Genomic DNA, 16975 nt, shown 5'->3' on the forward strand with positions numbered 1-16975 from the left:
TGGAGCATTTAGTCCATTTACATTTAAAGTAACTGTATATAGATCTGTAGTTATTGCCATTTTATTATTCATATTTTTGATCGTTTAAAATAATTTTCTTCTTAAATAAGCCCCTTTAACCTTTCTTGTAACACTGGTTTGGTGGTGATGAACCCCTTTAGCTTTTTCTTCTGTGGGAAATTCATTATCTGTACTTTGATTCTAAATGATAGCTTTGCTGGGTAATCTTGGTTGTCCGTCCTTACTTTTTATTGCTTTGACTATTTCACGCCAGTCCATCTGGCCTGTGAAGTTTCTGTTGAGAAATCAGCTGGTAGTCTTATAGAAGCTCCGTTGTAGGTAACTAACTGCTTTTCTCTTACTGCTTTTAAGAGTCTCTCTTTGTCTTTAACTTTTGGCATTTTAATTATTATGTATCTTGGTGTGGGCCTGTTTGGGTTCATCTTGTTTGGGACTCTGTACTTTCTGGACTTGTATCTTATTTCTTCACCAGGTTAGGGAAATTTTCCATCATTATTTCTTCAAATAGGTTCTAAATTCCTTGCTCTTTCTCTTGTTTTGGTACCCCTGTGATGTGAATGATGTCCCAGAGACCCTTTAAACTATCCTCATTTTCTGGATTTATTGTTCTTTTTGCTGTTCTGATTGGGTATTTTCTGCTACCTATTTTCCAAATTACTGATTTGATCTTCTGCTTCATCTGTTGATTCCCTCTAATATATTATTTATTTCATTATTGTAGTCTTCATTTCTGACTGGTTGTTTTGTATGTTTTCTATCTCCATTTTTATGTTTCCCATCTCTTTGTTGAAGTTCTCACTGAGATCATTGAGCATCCTTATAAACAGTGTTTTGAACTTTGCATCTGTTAGATTGCTTGTCTCCATTTTATTTAGTTCTTTTTCTGGATCTTTGTTCTTTTATTTGGGACAAGTTTCTTTGTCTCCCCATTTTGGTGGCCTCTCTGTTTTTGTTTCTATGTGTTAGGTAGGGTTGCTATGTCTCCTGGTCTTAGTAGAGTGTCCTTATGTAGTAGGTGTCCTGTGGGGCCCAGTGACACAGTCTTCCTGGTCACCTGAGCCAGGTACTCAGGTGTGTCCCTTGTATGAGTTGTGTGTGCCTTCCTGTTGTAGTTGAGCCTGATTGCTGTCTTCACATCAGTAGGAGGGATTGAACCTTGGGCTGATAGGTTGTGAGGCCTGGCCATGACTATAGTGGAGGAGCTGTTGTGCAGGGACTGACCATACGTAGCAGGATTTGCTTTAGCGGGTTTGTGGTGCCTTCCCGGTCTGCCTTTTAGGTATGTCATTTGTAAAGGTGCTTGGGTGGTGCTCCAGTGTGGTCTGAAGCTGGCCATCAGGCTCTGCTGCAGGCTAAGGCCAGCTGCTTCCTGTGCCCTGCCCAGGGACACTTGATGTGAGTTACAAAGTGATCTGCTGATGGTTGCTTCTTGTGCTGGGCTTGGAGGTGCTTGTAGAGGCTAAGCTGCTAGTGGGGCTGGCTGCCCCTAGTGCCAGGCTTGGGGCTGCTTAGCAAGAGGTATGGGGCATGCCAAGGTCAGATACTGCTTGTTTGGGGCTTGTGAACCTTTGAGAGGTTTTAGGAAAGTCCACAGCATGAGCTCAGACAGGCCATTTGTATGCAAAAGCCACTGGAAGTGGCTTAGGTGGGCCCTCAAGTTGGGTTGGGTGGGGTGCCAAGGAATCACCGGGGTGGGGTGGCTAGTGTTAGCCAGGTTGAAGGAGACTCAGATATGGCACCCACCTGCGTGTGTAGCATGGGTCAGGGGAGGGCTCAACAAAAGAACAATGGCTTCTGCCAGCACTTCTGTTTGGGAGAAAGCTGCCCTAAAATTCTTTGTTCGAGACTATAATGATTGTTGATACCATTATACATTCATCCAAATCCATAGAATGTGTACCACCAAGAGTGAACTCTAATGTAAATGATGGAATTTGAGTGATTATGATGTTTAAATGTTGGTTCATCGATTGTAACAAATATACCACTCAGGTGGTGGGGGCATGTTGATAATGGGGGAGACTATGTATGTGTAGGGGCAGAGAGTATATGGGCAGTCTCTGTACCTTTCTCTCAACTTTGCTGTGAACCTAAAACTGCTCTAAAGAAAGAGTATAAAAAGAAAATAAAAATCAAAACGAGACAGTACATATAGCCTGGGAGAAAAAAATTCTGAAAGATAATTATCTCTCAGGATATTTTTCCTGAATATTTCCATATTATAATATTGCTCTAAAGTAAAGTAGATATATTTTATTTTCCATTTTACCCAGAAGAATATATGTTACATGAGATACATGTATAGTGAGAGCAAGCCATACATTTTCCGTTTTCCATCATCAACTTTTGACCCCACCTTCTTCATCAGATTCTCCTATTAAATGCCTGAAGACATCTCCAGGTGTTTACTTTCAGACAGTAATCATTCCCATTTTTCTAGATAATTTATTTTGTTTAATGCCTTCATCGTGTCCTTAACCTAGTTTTTTTCCCCTGCCATAACTTTCACATGTCTCTTTGTGTACTGTGAATATCTAGAGTGGAATAAAAGGTAACATATTTGTAATGTGTAGGACAGGGCAGTACAAGCAAAGGTGTTGGGATTTGCTGTGGTCCAAGAAGAAGAGCAGGATTTTGCTGAAAGGAGTTACTTGTCAATTTGGGTGTATTAACCAAGCAGGGATACATGCGCAGGGGGGCAGGAAGAAAGATGAGGGGAATGAGATGTTTATCCATAATGGGTGTGGACCGGCAACTGGTGTGCATGTCTAAGGGCCTTTTCTTGGATTGAACGGAACAGCGATCTCTCAGGTAGCCCTGAACTTGAATGATTTGTCCTGTGAGGAGGCAAAAATGCACTGGGATAGTGTCATTTTACATATTAAGATAATATGCCTCAAATTTGGCGACTGTTTCTTATAGTCACTCTCTCCTGTGTCTAGTGACACATGTTTGCAAGATACTCAGTGCTGAATGAAGGTTGGCTGTGGGCTGGCAATTTTTTCTCTGTACAAATTTTTTCCCCATAAATGTTATCATTAGAATAAGCTGTATGAATCATTCGTCCATTTACTAAATATTCATTGAGTACTTGTTATGTGTTTGGCCCTGTGCTGATGAAATAAACACACGGAGGGGGATGAGATAAAGAACACACTAGTAAACCACAAAATATAACTGAGTGAAGTAGTCTCCCAGTGAGTGGAGGATTTCATAATGACTTACTTTAGCATATAAGTTTAAATATTCAGGGATGCCAGACTTTATGGCAGCCGTGTCTTGGGAAAGACAGATGTACTTTGGAAAGTTCACTGTAAAACGCAGTTTAAAAGCATTTTCTATTTGTACTTGTCACTTTCATTTCAAAACTGCTCCATTGAAGGAAAAATGTCACCTTAAGAACCATTTTGAAGTCTTTAGGAGTAGCAAGGTATTAAGAAAATCATAATCATTTTGCATGCTGTCTGTAGTCTTGGGAGCACTGTTGTACTATTTTCAAAACTTTATAACTCATTTTCGCTTTTTTTTCCCCTGGTCATGAATCTTTCTATTATACCTGGTCGTATCTTTCTACCTCTCTTCTTTAAGTCTGGGTACTTTTAATAGCTATTATTTCTGGGCTGACTTTACTATCACCTTTTACTATCGATTATTTTCCCATGTTGCATGCTTCATGAAAACCTTAGATATTTTACATTTGAAGCTTAATCTTGGTGAAATTAATTAGATCTTTTTTTTTACCACCAGTTTTTTTCAAACAAATTTATGTAACATGATGGACGAAAAACTGACTCTGGGTGGTGAGCACACAATGTGATACATAGATGATGTATTATAGAAATGCACACTTGAAACCTATGTAATTTTACTAACCATTGTGGTAATTTATTGGGGTAACCATTGTCACCCCAGTAACTTTTTAAAAATGACTATGAATTTAAATTTTTCAGTTGGTGAGCAATTGAATTGATTACAGTTGTGTATTTCTTGTGATTAGCTTCTTTGTGATTCAGTTTGATGTAACATAATATCGTATGTATACGTGTATGTATTTGTGTGTGTGTGGTATTCTGTCCTAAATTTTACAGATCAGGGCTAAATCATCGTGATATTTTGATCGTCTTCTAAAAAGCAGCTTCTATTTCATGTGATTTGTTAGATTTTGCTGCCTACTGTTTCAAGGAACCAAAGAGGCTTCATATACAAAATAATTGTCTGTAATTTTATTTATAGACAGGCTAGATCAATAGTTTTCTACCTTTAATGCAATATGAATTAGCTAGAGATCTTATTCAGATGTATATTCTGGGTTCAGTAGGTCTGGGGTGTTGTCAGACTCCTAAATGAAACCAGGCTGCTGGTAGCAGTAGTTGTTGCCTTCTGTCATTTTTGGGGGAGGATATTCTCAGGAACTCTCCTTTCAGTAACTGAAGAGATTTCCTGTCTCAAATGCCCTCCCAGCTGTTAGGTCTTGCTGTGAAGTCAGAGGCCAGGTTGGTGATTCCTTTGGCATTTTTCATGCCTGTAAGGTACTTGGTTTATTTTATTTGTATTTGTTATGTTGTCAGAATAATTTAAATGAATTATTTAGTATCTCCTCTTTTGCATATAAGAATATCCTGGGTTCACTAACTCTTCCAATATTTTTACCCCTAACAAATTTAAGAAATTGACTAATTCAGTTTTTAATTCAGTTTTTAAACTGAATTTTGAGAGCCCTTTATTTTGAGAGCCTTTCCTGGGACTCCCTAAACTGGTATCTATTTTATGAGTATCCTTTATGTCAGATAAAGTCCACAGTAGCTGTGGAGGGAGAAGGTGAGAGAAATGTCTCGGGGAATGTGAAGGGTAGAACAGGCTTTACCTCCATTTCTAAAACACGGTGAGCCTGGGGTATGGGAAGGTTAGAATCTGTCCAGGCTCGATTTAGTCATTGTGTGAAGTTCTACTGCTCTCCCTTTGTAAAGGAAGCAAAGGGCTACATTCACCTTAGAAGCAGAGTTTTCTTTGCCCCCAAACTCTCTTTCCTTCTCAGACATAGAATAAAATTGAACTAAGTAGAGGAATCCAGCTAATTATGTCATCTCTTTATTGTCATTTTTTTTTCTTTTTTGGTAACAGCTTTCTTGAGATGTAATTCACATACCATACCATTTACCCATTTAAAGTATAGTTTATGAACTTCTGGCAGCTGGTTCTGCTCTTTAGTTTTTCTTGTTCTTCATTATGTATTTTGACTATAATGTTTGTCATTTTGCATTAGGGATGTTTTAGGAGCAGTACTGGGTGGAATGAGCATGGCTTCTGAAGTCTGAAAATATCCTAAGTTATCCATCAATACGAGACTCGTAACTCCATATGGCTCTGTGTCTACCCTAATCTGACTCATTTCCTTACCCTTTCTCAACACTGCCACCCCCTATCCTTTCTCCTATGTCACCCGGAACATGCTCTATCTTGTTCAGAACCTCTATATCCTGAAGATTTCTGAATGTTTCCTTCATGTTTTGCTCTAACTCGTATCTGACTGCCTCCTAAGGACAGTGCTCCCTATTCTCCCAAGGAGTGGCTAGTTTTTCTCGTATCCTAAGTATCTTAGGGTCTGGAGAAACAGAGTATATCTTTTTTTCTTGCTCCCCTTGCTCCTTTAGACTATTTCTCCTCTCAAAATTGCCAGCTCCTTTGAAGCATTTGTCATTACACCTCCCATTACCTTACTTTCCAGTTATTCCTTTATATTCATGGCTCACTTTTTCTTTCTTCATCATTACTCCTGATGTCATTCTTGGTGAAGGAACATCCTTCTACCCAACACCTGGCCTCTTCAATCCTGCTTCTAATTACCTTTCTTTTTACCCCAACTTAGCTGTCTCTTCCCATGGCCATATCCTCGAACCTGTCATGACCAATAACTAGTACTTCTGATATCTCAATTTTAGGGTTTCTACTCTCCACCTGCTATAACCTTATGGGTATAGAACACAGTACCTGACAACACATAATAGGTGCTTAGTCAGCATTCTTGCTTCTGTTGTAGCGTCAACAATCCTGGAAAGCACCAACTATGTCTTATTGATCCCTATTTCTCCAGAACCTATTACAGTTCAAGGTACAAAACGGTCTTTAGTGATTTTATGGGCCCAAGTAAAATAAAGAGCAGCAATAGGGAGGATGTGATATTCAAAAGATCTTTATATTAGAAAAAGATAATTAAAATTTACTGTTTAAAATATCACGTAATTTTAAAAAAACCATTTGAGTAATGACATTTCAAAAATGTTTCCTTTCTCATTTTCTCTGGAGGAAAATAGATGTTATAATGTATTGCCACTGGGATTCTTTTAGTTTAGTCAAGGTTGATCAGTTACAAATTTTCATCTTCTAAAGATTATTGTAAATGAGCTATAAACAGGAAGATTGCTTTTTAGTAAAATGGGTTGGCTTAACTAGAAAGAGTTAATTATCTTTTCTTTCCTGTGTTGAAAAACTTCACTACCAGCCTGATGATTAGAGGGGAGTGGGAAGTTGATGTGTTAAGATTTTCTCAGCCTTTCCTAGGATCTACATAGAAAAATATACTATTCAATGCCACTGTATTATCTCTGATTCTTTTTTCTTTTGAGATAAGAGAAAACATAGGAAAGTTCCCTGTTTAGTTGGGTGGGAGTGGTAACTTTCTAAGAACATTTAAAACTCATGTTGACCAACCAATAGTGTTTTCCAAAGTACTAGTTTCATTGTTACTGTATTCATGTTTGCTTACTTTTAAGCTAAGAAGTAATTACCATTTAATTATATCCATGAATATTTCAGTAAATAACTTGTACTGTTACTGTACTTTTGATCCAATAATTTTTCAGTTATATATATGAAGAACTTGAAAATAACTGGGAAAAATTTATAAAATTCTGAATTTTTAGAATATTTCTTCCCAGCACTGAAGTATTTCAAATGATATCTAGAAACTTTTTTTCAGAGTTTACCATTAAAAAAAATCTCATAAAGGAATGACAACCAACTGATGGTAATAAGAGTTATATTTACTGAGCAGTTCTTATGAACTGAGTATGATGTTAAGTGTTTTACATGTTTTATTTAATTCTCATTATAGCCAAGTAATGTTAGTAGTATGGTTAGTACTATGGTTAGTACTTTAGTTCAGTGGCTTGGAGAGATTAAATTGCTTAGTATTATATAGCTTATAAGTGATAAACTAGAATTCAGTTCCAGGCCATATGGCTCCAGTGTTAATGGTTTAACTACCGTATTATATTCTCTTATAGCGCCTAGTTGAGGAACACATATGGACACAGTCTGTGAGAATTAAATTTACAAAGCACACTTCCAACAAGAGATTAAATGATAAGTGCAATCTCTCAAAAAGACAACCCAGTAGAAAAGGGACAAATGACATGAACAGGTAATTCATATAAGAGAAACCATGAATAGTCAATGAACTTGAAAAGACGCTCAAACTCTATTAGAAGAATGCCCAATAAAAGCACAGTAAGATAGCATTTCACACACATCAGACAGGCAGAAAGTAAAATGACTGACAATGTCTAGGGTTACAAGAATGGATTTAAGGGAATTCTCATTATACTGCTGTGGGAGTGTACATTTCTACTTTTCCACCCACTTTGGAGAGCCATTTGTCAATATGCAAAATAGTTCACGATGCACATTCTTATAACTCAGCCATTTCACTTGTGAGTTATAAGAATTTGTGCTCTATAGCAGCGGAAGTAAAAGTGGGGGTCCCCAAGGTCCTTTCAGGCGATTTATAAAGTGAAAGCTTTTTAAATAATAATATTAAGACATGTTTTTAGACTCTAATTCCCTCACTAGTATGCAGTGGAGTTTTCCAGAAGCTACATGATATCTGATTATTAAACAGGTTGAAATCGGAAACATAAATGAGAATCTAGCTGCCTTTCATTAAGCCAGACATTGAAGAGATTTGAAAGAATGTGAAACAGTGCCATTCTCCTCACTAACTTATTTTTGTTTCAGAAAATATAGTTATTGTTTATAAAAACATATTATTTATGTCAACATGTAATGGATTATGATTTTAAATGAATGAATAGATGGTCAAAAAATTTTTTGGTTTTAATCTCAAATACAGTAAATATTGATAGATATAACCCACATAAATAAAAACCCCTTTGGGGTCCTTCAGTGATTTTTAAGTTCTGACTGAAACCAAATAGTTTTGCAAGCATTCACTGTAGCAGTGCTTATAATATATAGTAAAACATTGTAATCAACCCAAATGCTCATCAATATGGACATAATGTCAGTTCTATCAATATGGAATGATAAAGTGATCTCTTTATATACACATCGATACATAATTATGTGTGAATCAGACAGTATGGATGTGGCAGATGTTCCTTACCTCCTACTTGTATATCACATAAAATGATTTTTTAGAGAATGTATATTCCTGTTCATAAGTACATAATAAAATTAAGTGTGAACTTTATTAATAATTAGATGTTAGTTCATATTATTGCAAATCTGTTGACCTTACCCTTAGAAGGCAGAAAGAAAACTGGTGACAACAGAAGCTACTCTGTTTGGCCAGAATGCCTACTTAGCAGCAGTCATAGGACTTGTTCTGCTAGAATGCAGAGCACCTTCAGTGTTTTGTTTCATTGAGAACTCTCCTGTGTATTTGTTGAGAAGGAGGAAACACCATTCTGTTATATCTTTGTATATACACTTCCTCTGTCCTGGCTCAAACAAATAGGAACTTATTTTTCTCATCCCCGAACTGGACGATGGTAGCTGCTGGCTATTGGATGTTCGCAGGGTCTTTCAATATGGTGGCATTTATTCTCATGTTGCTTCTTGTGATGAGAAAGTTAAAACAGGCAAAAAGCCTTCTTATTAGAAATACAGTTGATGTTGTTTGTTATTCACCGTAGTTATGTTTGTAAAGGTGTCATGAATGCTGCATTAGCCAATGGTGAACCATTGCACTTGGGGACATGGGGACATGCAGGGTTATGTTCCTGGGAGCTTCTGGTCACAACATTTTTGTCACCCAATCAATACATGACCTGGTCTATGTGTGTTTCTGTTTCAAGTCACCTAATTTAATACGCATTGTTGATTCATGGACACTGAATTCAAGGCCAGCAGCGCTGTATCTCACGCCTGAACGAAGCTTATCTAACACTTGCTTCCTCTGTAAAGCACAGCACAGCCTTTTGTGCTCAGGAACCCTCGACAGCACTGCAGCATTCCACTTGCGGGACATTTCAAAGAGCGTAATCACCAGTGAAAAAGCACAAAAAGGAGAAAAACACGGCACTAAATAGATCATGAAAGGGACACTTGTTTACAGTCTGAGAGCTGAGACAAGAAGCAACTATCACTTTCTTTGACCTCAGCTGGGAACATGTGCTTTGGATGACAAATTTTTGCCTCTCCCCACGTATCCATGAATGACTGCAAAAATGCTCAGGGTATTGACTTAGGGTTACAAATAAATTTTAGTGAGTAGGCAAATTTGCAAGTAAGGAATCCATGACTAATGAGGATGAACTGTATCCCTTTGTAAGTCCTTAGCCAGAACTGGTTCTTAGAGCAACCAGTGGCCATGGGGCATGAGATTTAGCCCAGTTTAGACTAGTCATGGTTTGTGCTTCTGGAATCGGCAAACTATCCTCCCTGAAACCAAGGGCTCTCTGCTATCTCACCAGGTCCTAGGTCTCCTCGCAGGGAGGAGGGAAGTGGCTGTTGGGTGAGTAATGGACAGTGCCTGCCGTATGCCCAGACGTTCAGCATTTGGAAGGTGACCAGTACATGCGTGTTGAAAGACTGAATCAGTGAAGGAATGACAGGGTCATTTATTGAACCAGCCTTTGATTTTTCTCATATCTCACTTAAAGATGTTTCCATCTCCACCTGAATGTTTAAAGTAATGTTTTGACTGGCTAACTCCAAATCCAAGTAAAAGTTAATGCAAAAGAATAAAGAAGTTTTACTTTATCTGGGTGAACTTAAGTTAAATAAATCAATGATAAAAGATAAAAGAAGGAAGCCGTGGATGAAGTTGAAACCTGTGTTCAGAAAGAGGTTGAGTAACCCAAGTTCCATGTGGCACAAGATTTTCTTTTAATGTCAGTTCCTTTTCTGAAGTGATTGATTTATGTATTTTGGAAGATAATTAGCTCTAGAATTTTTTTTTGTGTGATATGATAGTGACTTCATTATTGTAAGTTGTCATGTTCTCATATGATATCAAAAAGTGAGAAATATTTCATAGTACCACCATTTATAGTGAATGCCAGTTAAAATAATTTCAATTAATAAAGAATAATTTTATTTAAAGTTTGTTTAAACAAAGCACATATTTGTGTGTGCTGTTCCAAACATTGGAATCAGTTGGAATTAACCTTTGTTTTTCTGTCTCAGTCTCTTATTACCCTGTGCCCTACCTTAGACCAAAAACAATTTAGGCTCTTACAATATATACGTATTGCCTTTTCATTAAAGTTTATGTTTATTGGATTATGGAAGTAAAATAATCTTATTACATAAAATTGGAAAAGAGAAAAAAAGGGGGAAATCATCCCAATTCATATCACTCAAAGAAAAATTTCAACATTTTGGTCTATTTCTTTTCAGTCTTCACACATTCAAAAAGCTTAATTTTGAAAAGTATGTGTAAGATGAAAAAGTCATTCAACATTCTACATAGCTTTTATTATTATTTCAGATTAGAATAATTTTAGGGACAGCGAAGTATATTTTCTCTCTTTAGTTGCAGAGCAATAAAGGAAGGAGCCAGGATTACAGTGCGGTTCTCTTACTGGCAGTTCTCTTACTGGTAGTCTTACACAGTTTCATCAACAGCCTAGGCAACTGAAATGTGGAAAGAAAATAAAAACAGAACAAAATTACTCGTTCTTCCAGTACGTAATTTTAGAGATTATAGATGGCTATGGGGGAACCACTGTCTCTAAGAAATGAAAGAGGAAAAGAGATTAATTGGCTGCCTCAAATCCCAGCAATTAGTGTACTATTTAAGGGACTCTCTCTCTGTCCTTCTTGTGGTGTGGGGGTAGTAGCCCACTGTTTCAAACTCTGCCCTAAACTAATATGGCCAGTTGACAGGCAGAGGAAAAGGAGTTCTTTAGAAAGGATACACAAACGAACAAATCCCAGTGACTCACATTTCCCCCAGCTCTGGCACCTGCAGAATCCATTTTAAATTTTCTATAGAGAAAAAAATGCATCTACAACACGTTCATATATAGTACACTTATTATACAGGGCTCTTTCCTAGTCCTGTGTCCTGACCCCTCTGGAAGTCTCCCCGTGTGCCTTGCAGTGGAGTCTCGCCTTCGACAGCCACCCACACACTCACTGTTCACCAATTAGGCCCAGGCCAAGGAGCAGACGCCACAGGGAAACCCAGCAGCCCTCCCAGCCTCTGAAGCCCGTTTCTCCGAATGGGAAGCCCATTTCTCCCTGTACAACAGAAGGAACCCCGGGACCCCACGTGTGTCTTTGCATCATCCCCCTTCAAGCTGAAGATCTCTGCTTGCACACTCTGTCCTTTTCTCCAGGACTGAAATTTAGTTAATAGCTGATCACAGTGACGTTTTGGAAAGAAACCTGAGCTGAGAAAAAGACCAGACTACATCAGGTAGAGCCTGCACCACTTACAGTAAAATAATAATATCGGGTCTTATATTAATTTTTGTTCCAAAAGACGCATTAGAGCTGATGGTTCGGCTCGGTCTTAATTTCGGGGAGACATGGTAGATAGATTCTCCTCGAACATGGCCGATGACTGACTGGGAGTGCCACGCTTCTTAGAGCTTGTCACTCGATTTTTGAACTGTGGCTGTTACCAGAAAGATCTTTACTGTTAGACACAATCCGCCCCTCTCTAACTTCCATTCAACATTTGTTGGTTTAGCCTCTGGAGCTACCTAAAATACATGGTCCTTTTTCTGTAAGACCGCTGCTAAGTCTGCTTTTTTTTTGACAGGTACATTTCTGATGGCTTTTTTTTTTTTTTAAAGAAGAAAAATGTGGGGTTGTCTTTCAATTGGAAATGATGTGCTGATTTCTTTTCTTTTTTTCTTAAGAGAAAAAAGGAAGCATGTTTTCACTGTCTGGTGGCTCTGTTTCTGCTACTTCCTTTCTTCTCTCTCTGCTGCCCATTTTTTTTTCACGTCAGGGAAATCTTACCAAGATGCGATTACCCCAAAGAGAAAAGCAGTCAGGTTCCAAATACTCAGTGGTTGGTCTCATCAAATACACACAACTTTTCTCCTGGATTCAGTTCTCCGTGTGTGTGTGTGTGTGTGTGTGTGTGTGTGTGTGTGTGTGTGTGTGTGTGTATACATATATATATTTGAAACTTGAGAACTTATTTGCCCAGCTATTTGATATGTAAAAATAACCCCAAACATTTAAATAACTCATGTTAAGGGATTTCATTCACTCATTTAATAGCAACTAAATTACTCAAGCACTTAGAATTGTTTTTCTATTTACTTTGCCAGAATTCAGTGTTAGAATTCATTAAAGCCTGTGGTTGGTAACTTTGGTTTAATTAGACATTTAACCTCTCCCTCTGTTTTATGCCTCATATCTTACTCCTCCTCTCCCAGGGGTGAGGTACCTGGTATATTTAAGTTTTGATTCTCCCTCTATAGGCTTTTAGTATCACCTGCCATGTGTACTGTCTGGTGTGTTTCCTTAGTCAGTTTGCTCCATCTACTTTTTGTCTCTTGAACCTGTATTGAAGTATCTCCACAGTCGGTATAATTAAACTGCTTGCTTATAGGACTGTTTGAAGTTAAACGTGAGTCAATGCATGTAAAGAACTTTGAACAGTAACTGGGACATCAGAGGTGCTTCGAAAGATTCGTTCTTGTTTTGTCTTTGATGTTAATGGTATAGTTTGACTTAATGCTTTTCACCACCCTAAAAGTATCCACAATCCTGTTTGCAGTCACGATTCATTTTGTCATCAGATGTACTTTTATAACTCAAGTTTTTCTTTATTTCTGCATTTGTCTTACTTGGGTGATTTGGGGAGACATAACTATGGAGCATCTCAATTCAGCATGTCTGAAGTAGTATTTGAATGTACCGGAATTTAAAAATCATTTCCCAGAGTATATTCATAATTAAATTATAGGTTTTATATGAGAATTTTTATATTTGAAAGCAATAGGATACTTTAAACTAGTTGATGGACTGGATTCTGAATTTCATGTGGAGAGATTTAAATCCTAGTGAAGTGAAAGTTTTTGTCTAAATGGGAATTTCTGTATTTTAATTAAATTTATGTGAAAAAGAACCTTAGTGGTAGTAACGGTTGCATGATAATCTGAATGTTACTTAATTCACTTAAAAACAAAATTCAACTGAATAAAATATAAAGATCTTACTGGCTTTATTTAGCAACTCATGAACTGGGCAGCATCCAATCTAGTAGATAGAAAGGAGTTACAAGGAATTGTAAAATCAAAGGCTTTCATAGGCAGAAGGGAGCAGGAAGCTATCCTGGCGGAAAAGCGGGTTGGTTATTTCAGGATCAGTTTCCTTTTGGCGATGGTGGGCAGAGTACCTAACAAGTGCTGATCAGGTAATTTCTGATTGACTGGTTTAAGAATCCATTTCTCGGAGAGCCGCGACTGTAATGAAGTCTTCATTTGATAGCGTGGGAGTTAGCATAAATGATTGCATTTTAGCCCTGGACTTGTGTTTTTAACACCCTGAACTAACTATACACTTAAAAATGGTCAAAGTGGTAAATTTTATGTTACGTATACTTTATTACAATTTAAAAAAGAACATTAGTTATTGTGTACACGTCTCACATTGAAGGTGAAAGAAGATATTCATCAATGTGAAAATCTAAATCTCCAGGGACCCTGCAGATACAGCGGGCAGCAAGTGATGGTGTCAATATGTTGATTTATGGTTTCTTTCTTCAACCATATATGGTTCTCATTTCCTAATGCGAAATTTATTTATTTCTTAATAGGAAGGAAAAGCTGATGCGATGCTCTCAATGCCGAGTTGCCAAATACTGTAGCGCTAAGTGTCAGGTAAGAACGTGCTGCGACCTGGAAGTGAAACCTTCAAGTTCTCTAACTCTTAAGCTTGTCTTCCTTCATGCCTGTTGGCCTACTTCTGTTTCTTCGCAATCTTTGATTTATTTTAACTTGTTACTTTCCTTCAGTTGTAAAAATAATATATGTATGTGGTAAAATTTATATATAATACATATGAAAAATTATATGTATAATATATATATCACACAAAAAAGAAAAATAAGTGTTTACTCCTCTCCAACTTCCTGTCCTACTCACCTCAATCCTATTTCCCAGAGATAAACCACTGTTACATTTCTTGCGCCGTCTTCACAGCATTTTCTATTTTCTTGTGCAAACGTATTCGTACATCTGTATTCTTTATTTTAAGAAAACAGACAAAAGTTATTCTGGCACAAATTCGTGTATACTTGATTTTGTTTTTCATGTACTAATTTATTGAGAGGAACTTCTTTGTATCATCTCACTTGTTCCATTATATGACTGCCCCAGAAACCTACTTTCCCCATTACTGAATGCTGCAATGTTTTCTCATGTTTTGTATTGCCATTAATTCACTGAGCATTCTTTTGTGCATGTTTTTGCATACTTTTGCAAATTAATTGTATGATAATTTCTTTCCTGTTGTATCGATTACTAAAAGGATATACACATTTTGAATTTTTAAAGATAATGCCAAGTTGCCTGCTAGAGCTTGAGTCAATTTACAACTGATAGTCTGTGAGAGTACTGCTGTTAACATGCTTGAAATTCTTTAAAGGATGTATAATTAACATTCAACATGACCTTTTCTTCTAACCTTCTGATTAATCATCTAATAAATGTAATTATGCTCTAATGAATTGTGTCATAATAAAAAAGTCTAATTGGAGGTTTTCTGTCTCTGTCACTTGCCCCCACCCTCCTTCCTTTCTGTTTCTTATGCTGGGGTGTGTGTGTGTGTGTGTGTGTGTGTGTGTGTGTGTGTGTGTGTCCATCTAAAGTCGTTTTCCTTCTTTTCGATCTCGACCATGCTTATCTGAGGGATTTTTGTGTTGTCTCATTTTCTCTCTCAAAAGTAATTTCTCCCGGCTACAAATAAAGTGATCTTAATAGAAAAGAAACCAAAACATACAAAACAGTCAGAGGACCCAAGTTTTAATGACATTTCTGCCGTTAACTAGTTAAAGCGTCCCAGAGAAAACCCTTAATCTCTCTGGGCTTCAGTTTTCTAATCTGTACTACAAATAAGAGCTAATATTTATCAGACATCCACTGTGTACCAGGCACTGTTTCATTCTATTCACCCTGACAGAAATCTTGAGAGGGTTAGGTACCATTATGCTCCTTTTGCTAACGAGGGAACTGAAGTATAGAATGACAAGCAACTTGCCAAACATCCGATAGTTACTAGGCTCTGCAGTTTGGGAAATGAACCCAGGTAGTCAGAACTAAGACTTTTAATTTCTTTTCTAATCCTAGATTTTATTCTTGCTCCAAATTTCTGATTAGGTGTAGTTTTCCTTTTTGTATTGCCTTCTCCTTTTTTCCCATCTGGATTTTTTTTTTTTTTTTTAATAAGGATGCACTCTATTCCCAAGGAACACAAAACAAAAAACACAAAAATACAAAAATAGAAACACTTTCCTAATAAAATAGGGAACGTGAAAAATAATTTAATTATTTTTTTACCTCATTTTGTAACACAAAAATTCAAAGTTAGAAAGATACCAGATTTATATGAGATCGTTAGCAATAATGACAAAAAGAAAACAATGAAAACAAACCTATACTTTTGCTACAAGATACGTTCTAGAAAGACTGTTTTATGGTGATGTTTTAGCTATTTTATTCATATGTAACAGAGCTATGTGTTCCAGGGAATGTCAAGTTAAGAAGACTACATATAGAGTCAACAAATTAGCATGTTACTTGACACAAAGCTTTTAGATGAACGTCATTTCTATTCTCAGTGACCTGAACATATATTTTGATTTTCCCGTTTGTATGATTTTTTTCCCCCATGTTACTTCCTCCATTGGCAGTACAAGGGGAAAAAAACCCCTCCATTACCTGATTAGAAGGAGCAGAGGGAGTGTGGTGAGTGGACATGTCATTTTGATTCATTATAGTGCATGTGTTTTTACCATTTATATTAGCTGTTTATTGTAGCATCAATAATAACGTCACCGTCAGATATTCTGTAGAAGGTAATGGGAAAATACCTGGTACAATGAAAGGTACCATAACACCAGCTAGTGCATTTGCTTATGTGTGTGTAGGGGTTGGGGGCTGTGTGTAGAGGTGGGCTGGGCGTCACAGACTGGCCAGAACATATGCATTTAAACTGCTCTGTTTAACTTGACCTTAGGTTATAGCATTAAATATTGTAATTATTGTGGATACCTACAAAGCAGCACAAAATGAAACTGACAGACTGAACTATGAAAAGTAATGAACAGGAGGCAAAAGCACTTGGAATGGAAATTGATATAGAGGATGTGAATTTGTAGCATAAAATCTATAATATGTTTACCCTCGGGGGTCCTAACTTTGGTTCACCAGCTTAACATTTGACGTGTGCTGCCCTGCCATCGATGAGTTGTTTATGAGAGGCTACCGAGGTGTTGCAGGGAGTAATGTCGCTTTTGCCCCGAAGGATGGCATCAGTGCCATCGGTTTTCACATTTCATTTTTAAACATAAGCAATGCCAGGATCCATTTTCGTTATAAATATCAACAGAACATACACTAATACAGAGAAAAAAGTAAAAGTTTTCCTCCAGCTCCCTTTCCCGTTCCTGCTGTTGTGTTCTGTAGGTAATCTCGGTGTATTGGTTTTGTGAATGGAGGATACACACCAAACGGTCAGTCTGTGC

At 37.3% G+C, this 16975-nt stretch overlaps 1 protein-coding gene across 1 annotated transcript in view; it reads left to right on the forward strand.

Annotated features, from left to right (window-relative positions):
- Window positions 1-16975, forward strand: part of SMYD3 (SET and MYND domain containing 3) — a 556176-nt gene that overhangs the window by 94393 nt on the left and 444808 nt on the right. The window contains exon 2 of the mRNA XM_081039479.1: window positions 14048-14111. Coding sequence (XP_080895605.1) covers window positions 14048-14111 — 64 coding nt within the window. The remainder of the gene's footprint in view (window positions 1-14047; window positions 14112-16975) is intronic.

Source organism: Rhinolophus hipposideros (genome assembly GCF_964194185.1).
Source record: "Rhinolophus hipposideros genome assembly, chromosome: 26".
NCBI lineage: Eukaryota > Metazoa > Chordata > Mammalia > Chiroptera > Rhinolophidae > Rhinolophus > Rhinolophus hipposideros.